Source organism: Chelonia mydas, chromosome 19, assembly GCF_015237465.2.
Source record: "Chelonia mydas isolate rCheMyd1 chromosome 19, rCheMyd1.pri.v2, whole genome shotgun sequence".
Lineage (NCBI taxonomy): Eukaryota > Metazoa > Chordata > Testudines > Cheloniidae > Chelonia > Chelonia mydas.
The window spans coordinates 9,178,269-9,193,268 of NC_051259.2; the positions used below are offsets into that span (position 1 = coordinate 9,178,269).

A 15,000-nucleotide genomic window follows, 5' to 3' on the forward strand; every position below is an offset into this window, starting at 1 on the left:
TTCACTAATTGTTCGACGCACAGGGTCCCTACAAACCTGTGAATGCCGTGCAGCCATATTGGTTAAAAGCAAAACTCTCCACACCCTGGGCCTCTAGTAGGGGTTCCACACCGCAGAGCAAATGCAGGATCTGCCCAGGGGATACGGAGGGAGAGCTTTGCCCCAGGCTTGTAGAGAAACCGGCTGTGTTTGCTTGGTAATGAAGGCTCCCTATTTTGTCCTCGCAGTGGCATGAGCTGGAGTTGGGGGTGGGCCTCTGCAGGAAGCAGTATCTTAGCAGAATTTGGCACCCTGCATTTAGAGTTCCTGCACCTCACGGAGCTCTCTGGAAACCCAGTGTTTACTGAAAAGGCAAGTACTTAACTACTCATTCTTTACTGAAATGATTCTTATGTACCCATCGCCCTGGCGTCTGGGCTCATGACATAAAGTGCCATGTTGCATGCAGCTGCCCAGAGCAGACAGTGCAGCTAGCCATCCTTGCTCTACCACCCCAGCTCACCATAAGAGACACCTTTCTGATGATGATCCAGAGACAGACACGGGACCATAAATAGGTGCCTTGGGGGTTGGGGTGGGGGGAGGGGGTCACTAACGGGATCTGGCAGACAGCTGGAGGGAGCAAGTTCGGCAGCCAGGGACTCTCCACTGCAAATGCCTTTTCTCCAGCCTGTCAGCACAGACTCTTCAGCTGATCCCAGCCTCCAGTGGCAGAATTCCAGACTCAATATGGACTGTGCTGACTGTCCCACTGTAGGATCCGTATTTCTTTACAGCAAGTCAGTGTATCGTGTGAGAGAATTCACTGAACCACTCACGTATGCACCATGCCGGTGAGTGTAACTACTCCTTCTGTGATGGAGTCTGGAGCACTGATTATATTTTTTGAGGACTAGGTCTCATGTCTATGCACCAGTCCTGTGCATTGACCACACCCTTATTTGTCTGAGGTTCAGTTGCTCCACTTGGGGTTGGAACACTCCTAAGTTTTTGGTTTATTTTTTCTATTTACATTTTTTTTGGCCCTTCCACATTCCTGCTTCCTGCAGTGGTGATGACTGGCAGACGCCTTAGTTTTTTTGTGCCTCAGTTGAGTCCTAAATACAGGGGCACAGGCTATATTAACCTGTCTGGTGCATCCCACAACGATAATGGTTAATAACTCTGGTATGTTAATATTACTGCACTGCAGCCGTGGAGAATTGCTACTGTAAACTGACTTTAAATGCAATGCTCCAGCCATCAGGATTTCCGCAAAGGTCTCCTATGTGGGCAAGGTCTGACAGTTGACGCATTGGATTCCTTTTGTAACTTCTAAATTTAAAATCTATGAATATTACACGTTACCTTGAGGGGTTTTTTTCCAAGTGATCTTTTAGTGCATGTGAGAGCAACTTAATATACTGTAGGATACTAGCAATCATTAGCTTTCCCCACGTGTTCCCTGAGGAACTCACTCTGAGGGAGACAAATCACTCCAATTAGAATCAGACCTTCCCCTGTGAGTCTGATGAAAACAGATCACACCCAGAGCACCGGTGTGTGGTGAACATACTTAGATTGTTCTCCCTGTATTTCCAGGGAAATAGCTTGAGAACAGACTGTTCACAGGATGTTTCGCAGTGCTAGCCTGCCACCCTGCTTGCTCAGTGATTTTGGGGTCAGGGAGAGAGACGCAGAATGGAAAGGGGATGGGGGAGTGTAGTAGAGAAAAGCTAACAGAGACCATGAAAAAATAATGGAGAGAGACAATGTCAAATAGGAGTGAGAAGAAGAAAATGAAGGAAAAGTGGAAACTGAATGGGAAAGAGAAGGAAAAAATGGAAATGTAGAACGAAGAAGGGAGGCTAATAATACAAAAGGAAAATGATGACGATAAACTGCAGAAAGGAGAGAAAAAAGTGAAAGAGGGAGAGAAGAGAGAGATACAAGAAAGGAAAGTGGGGGGATGGGAAGGAGAGCTGAATGGGATGAGACCGAAGGGCAGATGTGTGCCAAAAACACAAGGGATGGGTAAAGGGGGGGGGGCAGTGTTTAAATCTAGGATTAATCCCAAATTCCTTGTTGTTAAATTGTGCTGAATTGACACAGTCTGTTCCCCCCATCTCCCCGGAAGCCAATCAAGTTCCCCTTTTCTGGCTGAAAACCCAGCAAACGAATTAGGGTGAGAACCTTTCTGTAGTGGCTTCTCCCACCCTGAACATGCTCATTATATTCCGCCGCAAATGTATGGGGTTAAAGATAACACCATGTGAGAGAGGAAGCCCAGGAGGATATGGGCTCAGCCAGCCATCCGGAGGGAAATGACTTCAGAGGAGCAAATCAACTCATTAGCATGCAGCTTGGGACTCGTGTCATTTTTAATGGGAATAATGTCCATCTGCGTCTTTGTTCAAACAGGTCGTTAATGTGCCATGCTACTTAACTTCAGTAAATGTCGGGCAGCGTGATAACTTCCTTGGAAACACTGACTTTAAATCTATGTGGCCAGCTTTTGGCATATAAATTGTCTAATCTTATAAAAGGTTTAGAGTATATAAGCTGCTGTGTAGGTTACAGTGGAATATATATGCTGCACACAATTTATTTTCATCCAGTACGTAAAAGTCCTGTAGTGTTTAATAAGGTTGAAACCAACAGCGGCGCTGTAGGAATTAAGTGGGGCTGTTCTAGGAATTAAAGGCTCTGACTCAGCAAGGTATTTTCACACATGCCTACATTTAAGCATGTGAGCAGCCCTGTTGAATTCAAAGTTAAGCAAGTGCTTATGTACCTTGTGGAATTGGGTTGCAGATGAGACTAGAAATTATTCTAAAAACCTATAGAATTTAATAAAGAATATTATCCCCTGGGCCTCAGAATTCCTATAGAAGGGTCATTCTCTTGAGGACCCTTCCCTAAGGGGTATGATAGTTCTCATTTCCCAATCCTGAAACAATAGCAGCATTTACAATAAAGACACTGTCCTTGGACCGTTGCTTGTGCAATCGGATGTTAAAACCAACAGAAAAAAAATTGTTCTCATTAACCTCTGAGGATAGACAAGAAGCAATGGGTTTAAATTGCAGCAAAAGAGGTTTAGGTTGGAGATTAGGAAAAACTTCCTAACTGTCAGGGTGGTTAAGCACTGGAATAAATTCCTTAGGACAGTTGTGGAATCTCTATCACTGGAGGTTTTTAAGAGCAGGTTAGACAAATAACTGTTAGGAATGGTCTAGTTATTACTTAGTCCTGCCTTGGGTGCAGGGAACAGGACTAGATGACGTCTCGAGGTCCCTTCCAGTCCTATGATTCTAATTGCAAAGTTAAGCTCGTTTCACTTATAGTGCAGAAATGTTGGATTTCGTAATGGAAAAATAGAAAGTCTCTTGTCGATTTTCTCTTTGTAGGTGATAAACATCCGCAAAGTCCTGAACAGAATAGAGAAACCGCAGGGCCTGTATCCTAACTTTCTCAGCCCGGTCACTGGGAACTGGGTCCAGCGTAAGTATCGCTCTCTTATTCCGAGCTGTGCTCAGGAAATGCTACTGATGTGTTTCAGCATTTACGCGATTCCTTAGAAGGTGATCTGTAACTACAAGAACAGCAAGCCAAGGACATTTCTCATCTGTCTGATAAAAGCCCTGACTAATGCTGGTCAAGGAACTCATTATCCATGGTGATTAGATAAAGGTAACCTTATTGAGAAGATGCAGTATAATCATCTTTCACAGGAGTCTTATTCCGAGCTGAGTGAGTATCTTACCTCCAAAGTTAGGTTTAGGACCCATAGTCGTACACATGGTAGGATTATGCTACATGATTCATTAAAAGTTGGCATGTCTCTTTAAGGCCCCCATCCTCACTTCAGTGATCCCATTGTCCTCCCTGGGAGTTACACATGAAAGCTACAGGATGAGACCAAAGAGATTTGGATAGTTACTATATTTAATGCAGCAAGTAAGAAATCATCTGGAGAAGCAGTAAGAGAGTGGAGTTTGAGATCCTCCCCAGAAAAAAAAATGAGGAATATAAGGAATGAAGGAACCCTGCCGCACTATCCCTCTAGCGAGTCTCATACATGCACAAACGCATTACCATTACTATGGTACTTGCTGTTGGATTTTCCTATTGAGACAATGAGTGGGATACGTGTATGTGTCTGTCTGTCTCTTGCATCGCTATTAGGAATGCGACACTGGTCCAGGGGGAAAATACAGGTGTGCAAGAGGGAGGAACATGCGGGATCATGAGGACAGTAGGAACAGTGTCTTTATTCTGATCCTGCCTCTTCCTAAGCCACTTCACCCTTCCAATATCCAGAGAAAAGGCCAGGCAACATCTGTTCTGTTGTTCAAAGGCAAAATCTTGCTCTCCAGTTTGTACATCAATCCTGACGCCTCTGTTCCACTTCTCCCCATTTGTGCAGAACCCCTGCCTCTGTATGAGACAGGTGAGAGAACACTAGCTGTGATCAATCCATGACCTTTAACTGCCCTAGCAACACCTCTTAACAGTAATTGACAAGGCTTGTGTTGAAAATAGTCTCAGCAAAACATCTTGAACAATTGCAATTGTCCCAGTAAACCAGAACTTCAATGAGAAGAAAGTCAGTTCCCCGGTTCGTCCCATTAATTGACTTTCTGAATTATCCACATCCCCTTGTAAGTGGTTTCACCTGTCCCTTCACATTTGTGTTTGTAGAGTTATTGCAACATTTCCACTGGAAAAATTAATCTTGCATCCTAGTGCTACATCCTTGTGATGGTATTTTCTTTAGGTCATTACCGTTTGCATCAGCATGGTACATTTCCCCAGACATTTCCCTTTGCAGCACAGAGGGGGGGAAATAATGTGACTCACCTTTGTCAGTCTTTCATTCTGATAACTTGTTGCTAATGCATCACTTCCCAAAGAGCTGTGTCCGTATTCTTCTAATTGTAAGCGACTAGATTGAAGTGTATAGAATACCTTCTGGGTATTCAGTGTTCATCCATTTTGGCCACCAATTCAGTTCCATTTAAATCCACTAATTTAATCCATTTTAACCATTCTGCTCCCACCTTTTGTGATGCTTGTAGGGATCCCCAGAGGTTTGCTGGGGCACCACACTGGTTAATAACTGCCCATTTAGATGGTTTGGAGTGAGATGGAGGCATAGTTGATGCCACAGGACTAGATTAAAATTCACCAGTTGGCTAAGCCAGGAGCAGGCTTGGTGGCACCTCAAACTTCTTATGGCAGTAGCATGTAAGCTGGCCTCGTGATCCGAATCTGATATCCAGGGAGCTAAGAGACTGCTCAGCCTAGGAACCCTCTGGTGAACCTAGGAGTCAGCTGGTGGCAGATGCCAAGGTAGAGAGAAACTGTAGCTGTTGCCTGCCACAGGGACTGTCATAGGTGCCAGTCTCTCATTTTCTTTCTCTTTGTTAAAACTGTTTGCGATCAGCCCTTTTTCGTAGAATTGTCATGTTTTCCCTAAAAGGTGTAACCATGACCAGAGCAAATTGTCAGACCACCCCAATGAGAAGGAATGCTGGAACTCTGCTAGCTGCACTAGTTACCTTTTGAAAATTAAGGCACAGCCTTCCTGATGAAATTAATGACTTGTTTACACAGAGGGTCTGGGAGGCAAATTCTGGCCTTGCTTTTAACATGTGGAAAACAATTCTGCCCTAGCGCTCTTGCTTTGGTGATTGTTCTGACACGCCTAGGATCATACACTTCCATTAAAGACAATCTGCAGCCTGTATTTGTAAAATATTCTATCCTCTTTCCTGAATCCGGGTTTCTAATCTCATTGTTTTGCCATGGATTATTCTACGGTTCATTGGCCACATACTTTATCACTGAATGCATCTGATGAAGTGAGCTGTAGCTCACGAAAGCTTATGCTCAAATAAATTTGTTAGTCTCTAAGGTGCCACAAGTACTCCTTTTCTTTTTTGCAAATACAGACTAACACAGCTGCTACTCTGAAATTTATCAGAGATGTTGCTCTTCAGGTCAGACAAATGCGGGGTTGTTGATCTCGCCTCTGGATAGGATTTAGTATTCAAAATAAACGTCAGGACTTGATATGCACAACAGAAAAGTGGAAAAACAGCATAGCTAATCCAAAAAACCAACTGTATCTACTTAACGTTTAAAATGAAATCATGCAGACATGTAGGTGGGTAACCCTAGTGAATAGGTCTAGTCCGTTTCATATTTAAATGGCTAGGAGAAGTGTTTTTTCTTGCTCATTTGAAGGGTGAATTTGGCTGCTTCAAAGAAGGAGTGTTGGGTTTTCCCCCATTGCAATTTAAAGATATAAATGTGTCCAGCTGTTTCCCACGCTGATTCCCCAGGCAGAAACCTGCAGCTGCAGTGTCAGACCTGTTTCCCATAGTGATTGCTTAGCATTCTCCTCTTCAGTAAGGTCATACCACTATGCAATCTGAACAGGCAGCCTTGGAAATCTGATTTCCCCACAGGTAAATATTCAGTGCACATCTCCCCACCTGGCTTTATTTTAATATACCAGAAACCTAGGACTTCTGCATGCGGGCTGTATCACACTCCAGGCAGAGACTAGAAACCGCCAGTCCCCGTTAGCAGCCAAGGTGCCCTCTGCTGGCAGTTCTGTCCAATCAGCCTTTTTCTGCTGTGATGCCAATATCCAGTTCGTATTCTCCCCTTCCTCCATTTGTTGCACCCCCTCTCCATGAGGGAAAGAGTGAGAGGTAGGGCCACATCCTCAAGGGTAGTTAGGTGTCTAACTCCCATTATTTTCAGTGAGAGCCAGGCACGTAAATATTGTGAGGATCTGGCCCGTGATGTTTAGTGGACATGCAGCTCCATCCATGTATGTGTCTGCTCTCAGTTTGTTAGCCCGGGATATGGTTTTTATCTCATAAACAGGAAGCATCTTCAATTTATCATGTAACTAACCGTGGCAAGTAAAAGCTTGGAGTAGTTTTATTAAGGGCAACTGGCACTTGGTAAAAGACAGAATGTTTTCCTTATGGTTATACTTTCCTTCTTAATTTTCTAAAAAATGTAATGCTAGCCTCCAGCAGGAAACCAAAAAGGGGGGAGAATTGAGTCAAACTATTTAATAAGGGCGGAATTGTTCTGTCTGGTAAAGCAACTGTGTATCGTAGATCATGTGCAAAGGTAGTTATGCAGCAGTCTCTTGTTGGCTTCCACCACTGCAGACCACGTCTCCATTGGGGGCCTTGGGGACAGCTTTTATGAATATCTGATCAAATCCTGGCTGATGTCAGACAAGAGAGACACTGAAGCTAAAAAGATGTATAATGATGCACTAGAGGTAAGTTCGATTGCTTCTCCAGCTGTATTTCTTATAAGGAATATTTTGTCCAATAGAATGCTTTGTTAGTCAAAGCAGTTTGTTTTTCCTTCCTGCAAGATGTGTTCAGATATTGATTTTTAATACATTTTAGGCTATAGAAAAACATTTGGTTAAAAAATCTGCCGGAGGATTGACCTACATTGCAGAATGGAGAGGTGGCATCTTGGATCACAAAATGGGCCATTTGGCTTGCTTCTCTGGTGGCATGATAGCCCTTGGAGCAGAACAAGCAGCAGAAGAGAAAAAGCAACATTATATGGATCTAGCCGCAGAGATTACTCACACGTGTCATGAATCCTATGCACGCTCAGGTAAACATTGTGGATTAAAGTACTGCTGATAAATTACTGTGGTAGGTAAGGATTTACAGCTGCTAAAAAATTGAATCTCGCATGCGAAAGGATTGCGGTAATTCTTTGGCACTTCTGCAGCATCTTCCATCAAAATAAGAGGGCGTTTAACATTCATCTGTCCTTGCCGCACCCCTGTGAGAAAAGTCAATATTGGTATCCCCATTTTAGATCCTGAGAATGTGAGGAAACTGAGCCACAGAGAGGTTGAGTGACTTGCAAAGTCATACAAGAAACCAGCGGCAGAGCTGGCAACTGACCCAAGATCTCCTGAACCCCGGTCCCTGTGTTCTAATCACAAAGCCACGCTTTCTCCCTATAAAAGGAGTAATCTGAGTTCCTATATATCAGCACTTTGAGGTATTGCCATAACAAATGGAGTAAAGCACTGATCTGCCTTTAATTTCTCCCACAATATACAACTGAAACAAGCTAAATGGTCAGTTGAGCATTGTAGGGTGTTAGAAACAGGGAATTGAGTTCTGTTATTCCTTCTTAAAACGAACCCAAACCATAAATCCCTACTGCAGCCTTCCTAAGAGAAGATTGTGTGAGTCTCTCCATATTTCCCCATATTCAGTAAAATCTTTCTCATTGACACAGTGTACTTCGCAAACAAAAGGTGTTGAATATTTGCTTTCACGTAAGGCATTCAGTGCAGGCATATAACGACTAACCATGCTAACAACAGGACAAATGCGGCAATCCCTTGGCAAGTTACAGTTCAAGCTAGACGTGCTTGTCTTAAATGTGGATAATGACACTCACCTCCTTTATAAAGCACTTTGAGATCTACAGATGAAAAGCATTTGTAAAAGTGGCAGGTATTGGTTTTATTATAGTGTGTAATTTGACAAGATCAAATACCAAAAACATTCTGCTGATGACTCGAGGGCTGTGGTTAGCTCTACACACACCCAGCTTCAACATGCTTGTAATTATTTGGACTTTGTTCCTTTCTTTATGAGCATTTGTCAAGCACACTGAGTATGTGTAGTTGCAGTCTGCTGTCCAGGAGGCTTGCCTGCAATGTGTCTGTCGTTGATAACTCTTCCTTTTGATTGTTTCACGTCTTACCTGCATCAACAAGCATGTATTTATGAGCTGCATCTAGTTCATTTGCCGAAAGCAGCTCTAACAAACTTCAAGCCAAGCTGGAATTGGATTTTCAAACTCCTTTCACAGCGCTTACAGAACTGCAGCTAGGCCATCTGAGCTAACAACCCGCGGGCTGCAACTGCCTGGAGCCATTTTTCACCTTCAGCTGAGTCCGTCACCATCAAAAGGACAGCACTAAGCCTGCCATTAGCAGCTACCCTGCTGTCAGATCAGCCAGCTCGCTGTGTTTCAGACAGTGGCTGTGCCCTTAACCTTTTCTCTGGTTCTCAGGAAACAATGCGAGATGTTTGTGCTGTAAGATCCCTGTTCTCTCACTCTTATAACATGGCCCAGGTGTGTAAAGGGCACATAAGGTGTGTAAAGAAACAAAATGTGTATGCGAAAGATAGTCTTTTGGCTACAGCACCAGCCATGGAGCCAGGAGATCTGGATTCTGTTTCCAACTCTGTCACTGGTTCTGTTTGACCTCAGGCAACCTCTGGGCCTCAGTTTTCCCATCTGTAAAACAGAGGTGACAGGTGATTAGATTTTCTAATTCATAGAGGTTCTGTGAGTGTGTGTTAGTGTTTTGAGATCCTCACATGGAAGGCACTTGAGAAGGACAAAGCAGTAGTAGTTTTTTATTATTTTGTAATCAGAAAATAGCATTGAAAGTAACTCCATCCTATTTCATAGCGATCTCCTTTTCAAAAGGAAGGTTAACGTACCAGAAGCTAAAGGAGGGGAAAGGGTGGCAGACACAGTTCCAGCTAACTTCTGATCATCCTTTTGAAAAACATCCCTCATGACTGTACGGAAATGATCATAAAATCATATAGGTCTTGGCTACACTTGCGAGTTAGAGCGGATTAAATCAGCCCCGGGCACCCTAACTCACGACTTGTCCACACTGGCAAGGCACGTAGAGCGCCTGGACTCTGCAGCTGGAGTGCTCCTGGTAATCCACCTCCACAAGAAGCATAAAGCTTGGTGCGCCCCGGCTGAAATGCCCGGGCGTCAGTGTGAACGAGGGGATGCATTACTGTGCTATGACTGGCCTCCGGAAACATCCCATAATCCCCTGAAGTCAAGTGGCCGCTCTTCACATTGTTTTGAACTCAGCTGCAGGCATGTGGATATCCCCTTTGAAAGCTCCGTTTCTGACAGCCGGCTGCTTATCTGCTCCGGGACAAAGCAGCCATTACTGTGGAATGCTGCTGTTGTGAGTGTGTGTGTGTGGGCGGGGGACGGGGGGGTCTGCTGCCGTCTGAACTTAGAAGACAGCATGCTGACACACTGTCTGCCCCCCAAACCCACTGTCTCTCCCCCCACGTACACACAACACACTCCCTGTCCCACTCCACACCCCCCCCCATTTGAAAAGCCCGCTGCAGCCACTTGCACACTGGGATAGCTACCACAGTGCACTGCTCTCTGTGGCGTTGCAAGAGCTGCTACTGTGGCCAGGCCGGTGCGCTTGCAGCTGACAGTGTAAACGCACGGGCGCATTTTCCCTGCTGCGCTCTGCGAAGGCTGGTTTAACTCCCAGCGTTCTACATCTGTAAGTGTAGCCAAGCCCTTAGAATTGTAGGGCTGGAAGAGACCTCAAGAAGTCATCTAGTCCAGTCCCCAGCACTCAAGACAGGACTAAGTAATAACTAGACCATCCCTGACATCTAACCTGCTCTTAAAAACCTCCAGTGGTAGAGGTTCCATAGCCTCCCAGCCAGTGTGTCCCAGGGCCTAACCACCCTGGCAAGAAGTGTTTCCTAATGTCCAAACTAAACATTTCTCTTGCTCCAATTTAAGCCCATTGCTTCCTGTCCTATCCTTAGAGGTTAATGAGAACAATTTTTTGTCCTCCTCCTTATAACAACTTTTTATGTCCTTGAAAACCGGTATCATGTCCCCCCTCAGTCTCCTCTTCTTCAGACCAAACAGATGCAGTTTTTTCAATCTTCCCTCCTAGGTCATGTTTTCTAGACCAATTAATCATTTTTGCTGCTCTCCTCTGGACTTTCTCCAGTTTGTCCACATCTTTCCTGAAACGTGGCACCCAGAACTGGACACAATACTTCAGTTGAGGCCTTATCAGAGCAGAGCGGAAGAATTACTTCTTGTGTCTTGCTTACAACACTCCTGCTAATACATCCCAAAATGGTGTTTGCTTTTTTTGTGACAGTGTTACACTGTTGACTCATATTTAGCTTGTGATCCACTATGACCCCCAGATCCCTTGCTGCAGCACTCCTTCCTAGGCAGTCATTGCCCAGTTTGTACGTGTGCAGTTGATTGTTCCTTCCTAAGTGGAGTACTTTGCATTTGTCCTTTAATGATTGTTCGGGCCATTGGGCCCAATGACCATGAAGTCAAGAAACCCCTACCTGAGACAACCTATAAACATGAGAAGCACTGGAGTATCAAAAGCATGGCTCGACTGTCTCTGAAGAGTTTTCTTTTCCAGGGCTCTGCTGTAGGAGCTTTGTAGCTGATGTTTCTCACTAGGGCCTGATCCTGAGAATGGTGCTCATGCGCCTCTCAACTCCTGTTGACTGCAGTGGAAGGGTGAGGGGCTTATGACCCTAATACTGTGTGAGAGAGATGTCTCTGAGAGCTTCCATCAGGAGTCTTACGACCCAATTCAGCCCGGGCAAAAATCCAGTGACTTCTTGCACACGCTTACACTAGGGTTGAATGTGACCCTTTGATCTCGTTGCCAGGCTGCTGGTTTCAGAAGCGCTTTCAATTTACTTTTGGTATTTAGCCAAACATTTCACTGCACAGGGTGGGCCAGATTCAGAGCTAAGTAAGCTCATTCTTTGAGTCAGCAGAGTTGCACTCGTTTTACACCACGTCTGAATTTATACATGACGGATGGTTTGTTGCACCCCATAGCAAGCCTCGGCTGTATTAATGCCGCATACCACCACCTATAAAACCCATTAGCGTCGGTTATGAATTTTTAAAGGCGATTATTATGTGTGGGGGTTTTTCTCTCTTCCTTAGATACCAAGCTTGGCCCCGAAGCTTTTCGCTTTGATTCTGGAGCGGAAGCCGTGGCCACCAGACTCAGCGAGCGCTATTATATACTGCGCCCTGAAGTGGTAGAAAGCTACCTGTATATGTGGAGGCTGACCCACGATCCGAAATACAGACAGTGGGGCTGGGAAGTTGTAAAGGTATGATCACGAAATACGCAGCATTCACCATTACAGAGCCCTGGATTCTTACAGGTATCTTTTTCTAGGGGAGGAAAAGGATAAGCGGAGTTTTAATTGTACTAGCCCCTGTCGTGTGTTAGCTACAGCACAGTGATATAAAGAGAAGCCTAGTTTGCTTTTGTCTCTTTGCTGATCATTGAAAATGTCTGGGCTTTGTTTAAAAAAATAACAATAAACCTTACAGGGACTGGAGGGAAAAAGAGCTCCAGACCTCAGACAGTGTAATGGCTATGAATGGAGTAACGTCAGATGTAGTGGACTGAGCCGCACATTTGGAATTATCTAGACTCTGTGAAACCATAATTTCATATTCTTGCAGGGTTGACTCAGCCCTGCTCATATTAAGGTAGAGATATGAGCATCAAATATTATGTTTGGATCTTCAGAATGAGGCTGTAAAAGACGAGATCTTCCCTGTGCTATGAGGACACAAAAGATCCCATAAAGACTTCCCGGCTAGAATGTGTTCTCACTCCATCACTGTTTTCTAATGTGATGTGCACAGGGCTGCTCCTCTGTGCCCCAGAGGTGGTTGCATTTCAGTGGCAGCATTCAGTCATTCATAAAGTGCCTTGGAAGAGTCACTATTTGACACCTGTTGTTGATATGGGGGTACCATCAACACCAAGCAATCAATAAGCTTACATTGTTACCTTTTTCCAGCTGTTGTCATTAGAACTAGCATCTTTCCTGGACTGTTGGGTAACGATCAAACTCTTCAGTGAGAGTGAAGCTGCTATAAAACCTGAATCTGATTTGTAACACAGCTGATGCTGATTAACGGATTACTCCATGTAGCTGTGTGTCGCTGAGATTTCTTTTCTTTTCTCAGGCACTGGAAAAATATTGTAGAGTAGAAGCAGGCTTCTCCGGGATCCGAGATGTTTATACCACCACCCCAAGCCATGACAACATGCAACAGAGTTTTTTTCTGGCAGAGACATTAAAGTAAGTCTAGCATCCTGAGAAAGCTTTCAGAATAAATCTCCTCTCTGGGCATAAAAGTCTTTCTGGTGTGGGTCGTCTTCATGCAAAATATACAATAGCTTCATCTTAGAAAGCGTTGGATTCCCTGCAGAGCAAACTGTGGAAGATAGTGGGCTACAGCAGGCTTTTTGTGTCTCTTCTGCAGAACAGTTACATAAAGAGAGGTGAACAGGTCTGGGGATACATTTCTGTAATTTCCCAGGTGCTCTGTCATTTTCAGCTTGTGCACTGTATTTAACAGGAGTTTTGGCCAGATTCTCAGCTAAATCAATTTAAATCAACTTGGCTCTGAGGATATCGAGCTACGCCATTTACTGCCCTGAGGATCTGGCCTTATATGTACACTGGGAATTCCATTAGAGTCTTTCTGTAATCCAATCTACCCGGTTCTCTTTTCTCTCTTCCTGCCACGTGGCTCCAGGTACCTCTATCTTCTGTTCTGTGACGATGATGTGCTGTCTCTGGAAGACTGGGTATTCAACACGGAAGCCCACCCACTGCCGGTGAACCACACGAACCTTAAAGCTAAAGCAAGCGTGCAATAATGATGCTGTTACTCAAGCGCCCTACTTCGGCGGCACTCTCTAGCGGGTTACTGCATTTCCTTTCCATTAAAGGAATTGGCAATGTTCCTAAAATGGTATTTTGGGGCACTAGTCCAATTCCGGACAGTATTATATTGGGGAGAATAAACTGTGACATAAGCACCTTCTTTTCCTCTATGAGGAGATCTGTTAGCCTGGTGACAAGATGTTGATTCTGGGCCATATTATTAACAGATCATGGACATTCCTTTATACAGAGAATTTATATGAAATCCACTGACTTTGCTTTCTAGTGGCCAAAGGATTGGAAGTTTGCCATACAATAGACTTTTTCCCCCTTGTTCTTCCTTTCATTTTTCTTTTTGATTGTTGCCTTTTATATACAGTTGAATTTTATCATATTTCTAAGTACAGGTTTCAATGTACAGTGCTTTCTAAGTGGTGTCAACATTGTAACTGAAACAAAAACTGTCTGCAAAATTCTTGACCCAAATGTATTTTTATATATTTTTTCCTGTGCTCTTAAACCCACATTTACAGGACATTGCATCACATGTAACTTTCCTTTATAACCTTTGTGGTTTTCTACTTTTATTTGGAACTAAATGTTATGAGTCACTTGTAATAAATTGCACTGCTGTAATAGTCAAATCTGTGAAATAGAATAAAAGGTCTTGTAAAATAAGTAGCATAATTGGTTGATCCGACATTACCAGCTATCCATAACTGTCAAAGACTTGCTGTATTATCCTTGGAATGAATAGCTGACAATAACGGTTGATTTTGAGAATAATTGACAATAAATGTTTATTTCAAGAATAATCGAGCAAGTGTATAGTCAATAATTCCAACCTGCTTCAACTCTCCTAATATGCTGATTCATTGTTCAACTGTGAGGTAACAAGAACTCAATTAAATGTCTTATTTCCTAGCCCCCCCCCCCCCCCCCCCCCCCCCCCCCCAAAAAAAAATCCCCATCCAAGTTTCTTCCTCATTATATTGTAATTATCTCCGGGATGAAGTTACAGGAGAGAAAAAGGAGGGGAGAATCATAGAATATCTGGCTTGGAAGGGACTTCAGGAGGTCATCTAGTCCAACCCCCTGCTCAAAGCAGGACCAATCCCCAGTTTTTGCCCCAAATCCCTAAATGTCTAGTTGGCAGCCGGTATCAAGTGGAGTGCCCCAAGGGTCGGTCCTGGGGCCGGTTTTGTTCAATATCTTCATAAATGATCTGGAGGATGGTGTGGATTGCACCCTCAGCAACTTTGCAGACGACACTAAACTGGGAGGAGAGGTAGATACGCTGGAGGGTAGGGATAGGATACAGAGGGACCTAGACAAATTGGAGGATTGGGCCAAAAGAAATCTGATGAGGTTCAACAAGGACAAGTACAGAGTCCTGCACTTAGGACGGAAGAATCCAATGCACCGCTACAGACTAGAGACCGAATGGCTCGGCAGC

General features: G+C 44.1%; 1 protein-coding gene across 3 annotated transcripts in view; it reads left to right on the plus strand.

Moving 5' to 3' along the window:
* The window catches only part of MAN1C1 (mannosidase alpha class 1C member 1), an 88,572-nt gene extending 74,213 nt beyond the window's left edge, over window positions 1–14,359 (plus strand). For 2 of the 3 annotated variants that reach the window (XM_043532439.1, XM_037881822.2), the window contains exons 6-12: window positions 228–351; window positions 3,390–3,483; window positions 7,179–7,294; window positions 7,428–7,647; window positions 11,791–11,963; window positions 12,838–12,953; window positions 13,414–14,359. In XM_043532439.1, coding sequence (XP_043388374.1) covers window positions 228–351; window positions 3,390–3,483; window positions 7,179–7,294; window positions 7,428–7,647; window positions 11,791–11,963; window positions 12,838–12,953; window positions 13,414–13,537 — 967 coding nt within the window. In that variant the 3' untranslated portion in view covers window positions 13,538–14,359. Of the gene's footprint in view, window positions 1–227; window positions 352–3,389; window positions 3,484–7,178; window positions 7,295–7,427; window positions 7,648–11,790; window positions 11,964–12,837; window positions 12,954–13,413 lie in introns of those variants that run through there. The other variant, XM_043532438.1, reaches the window with a different exon arrangement.
* The last annotated feature ends 641 nt before the right edge of the window (window positions 14,360–15,000 follow it).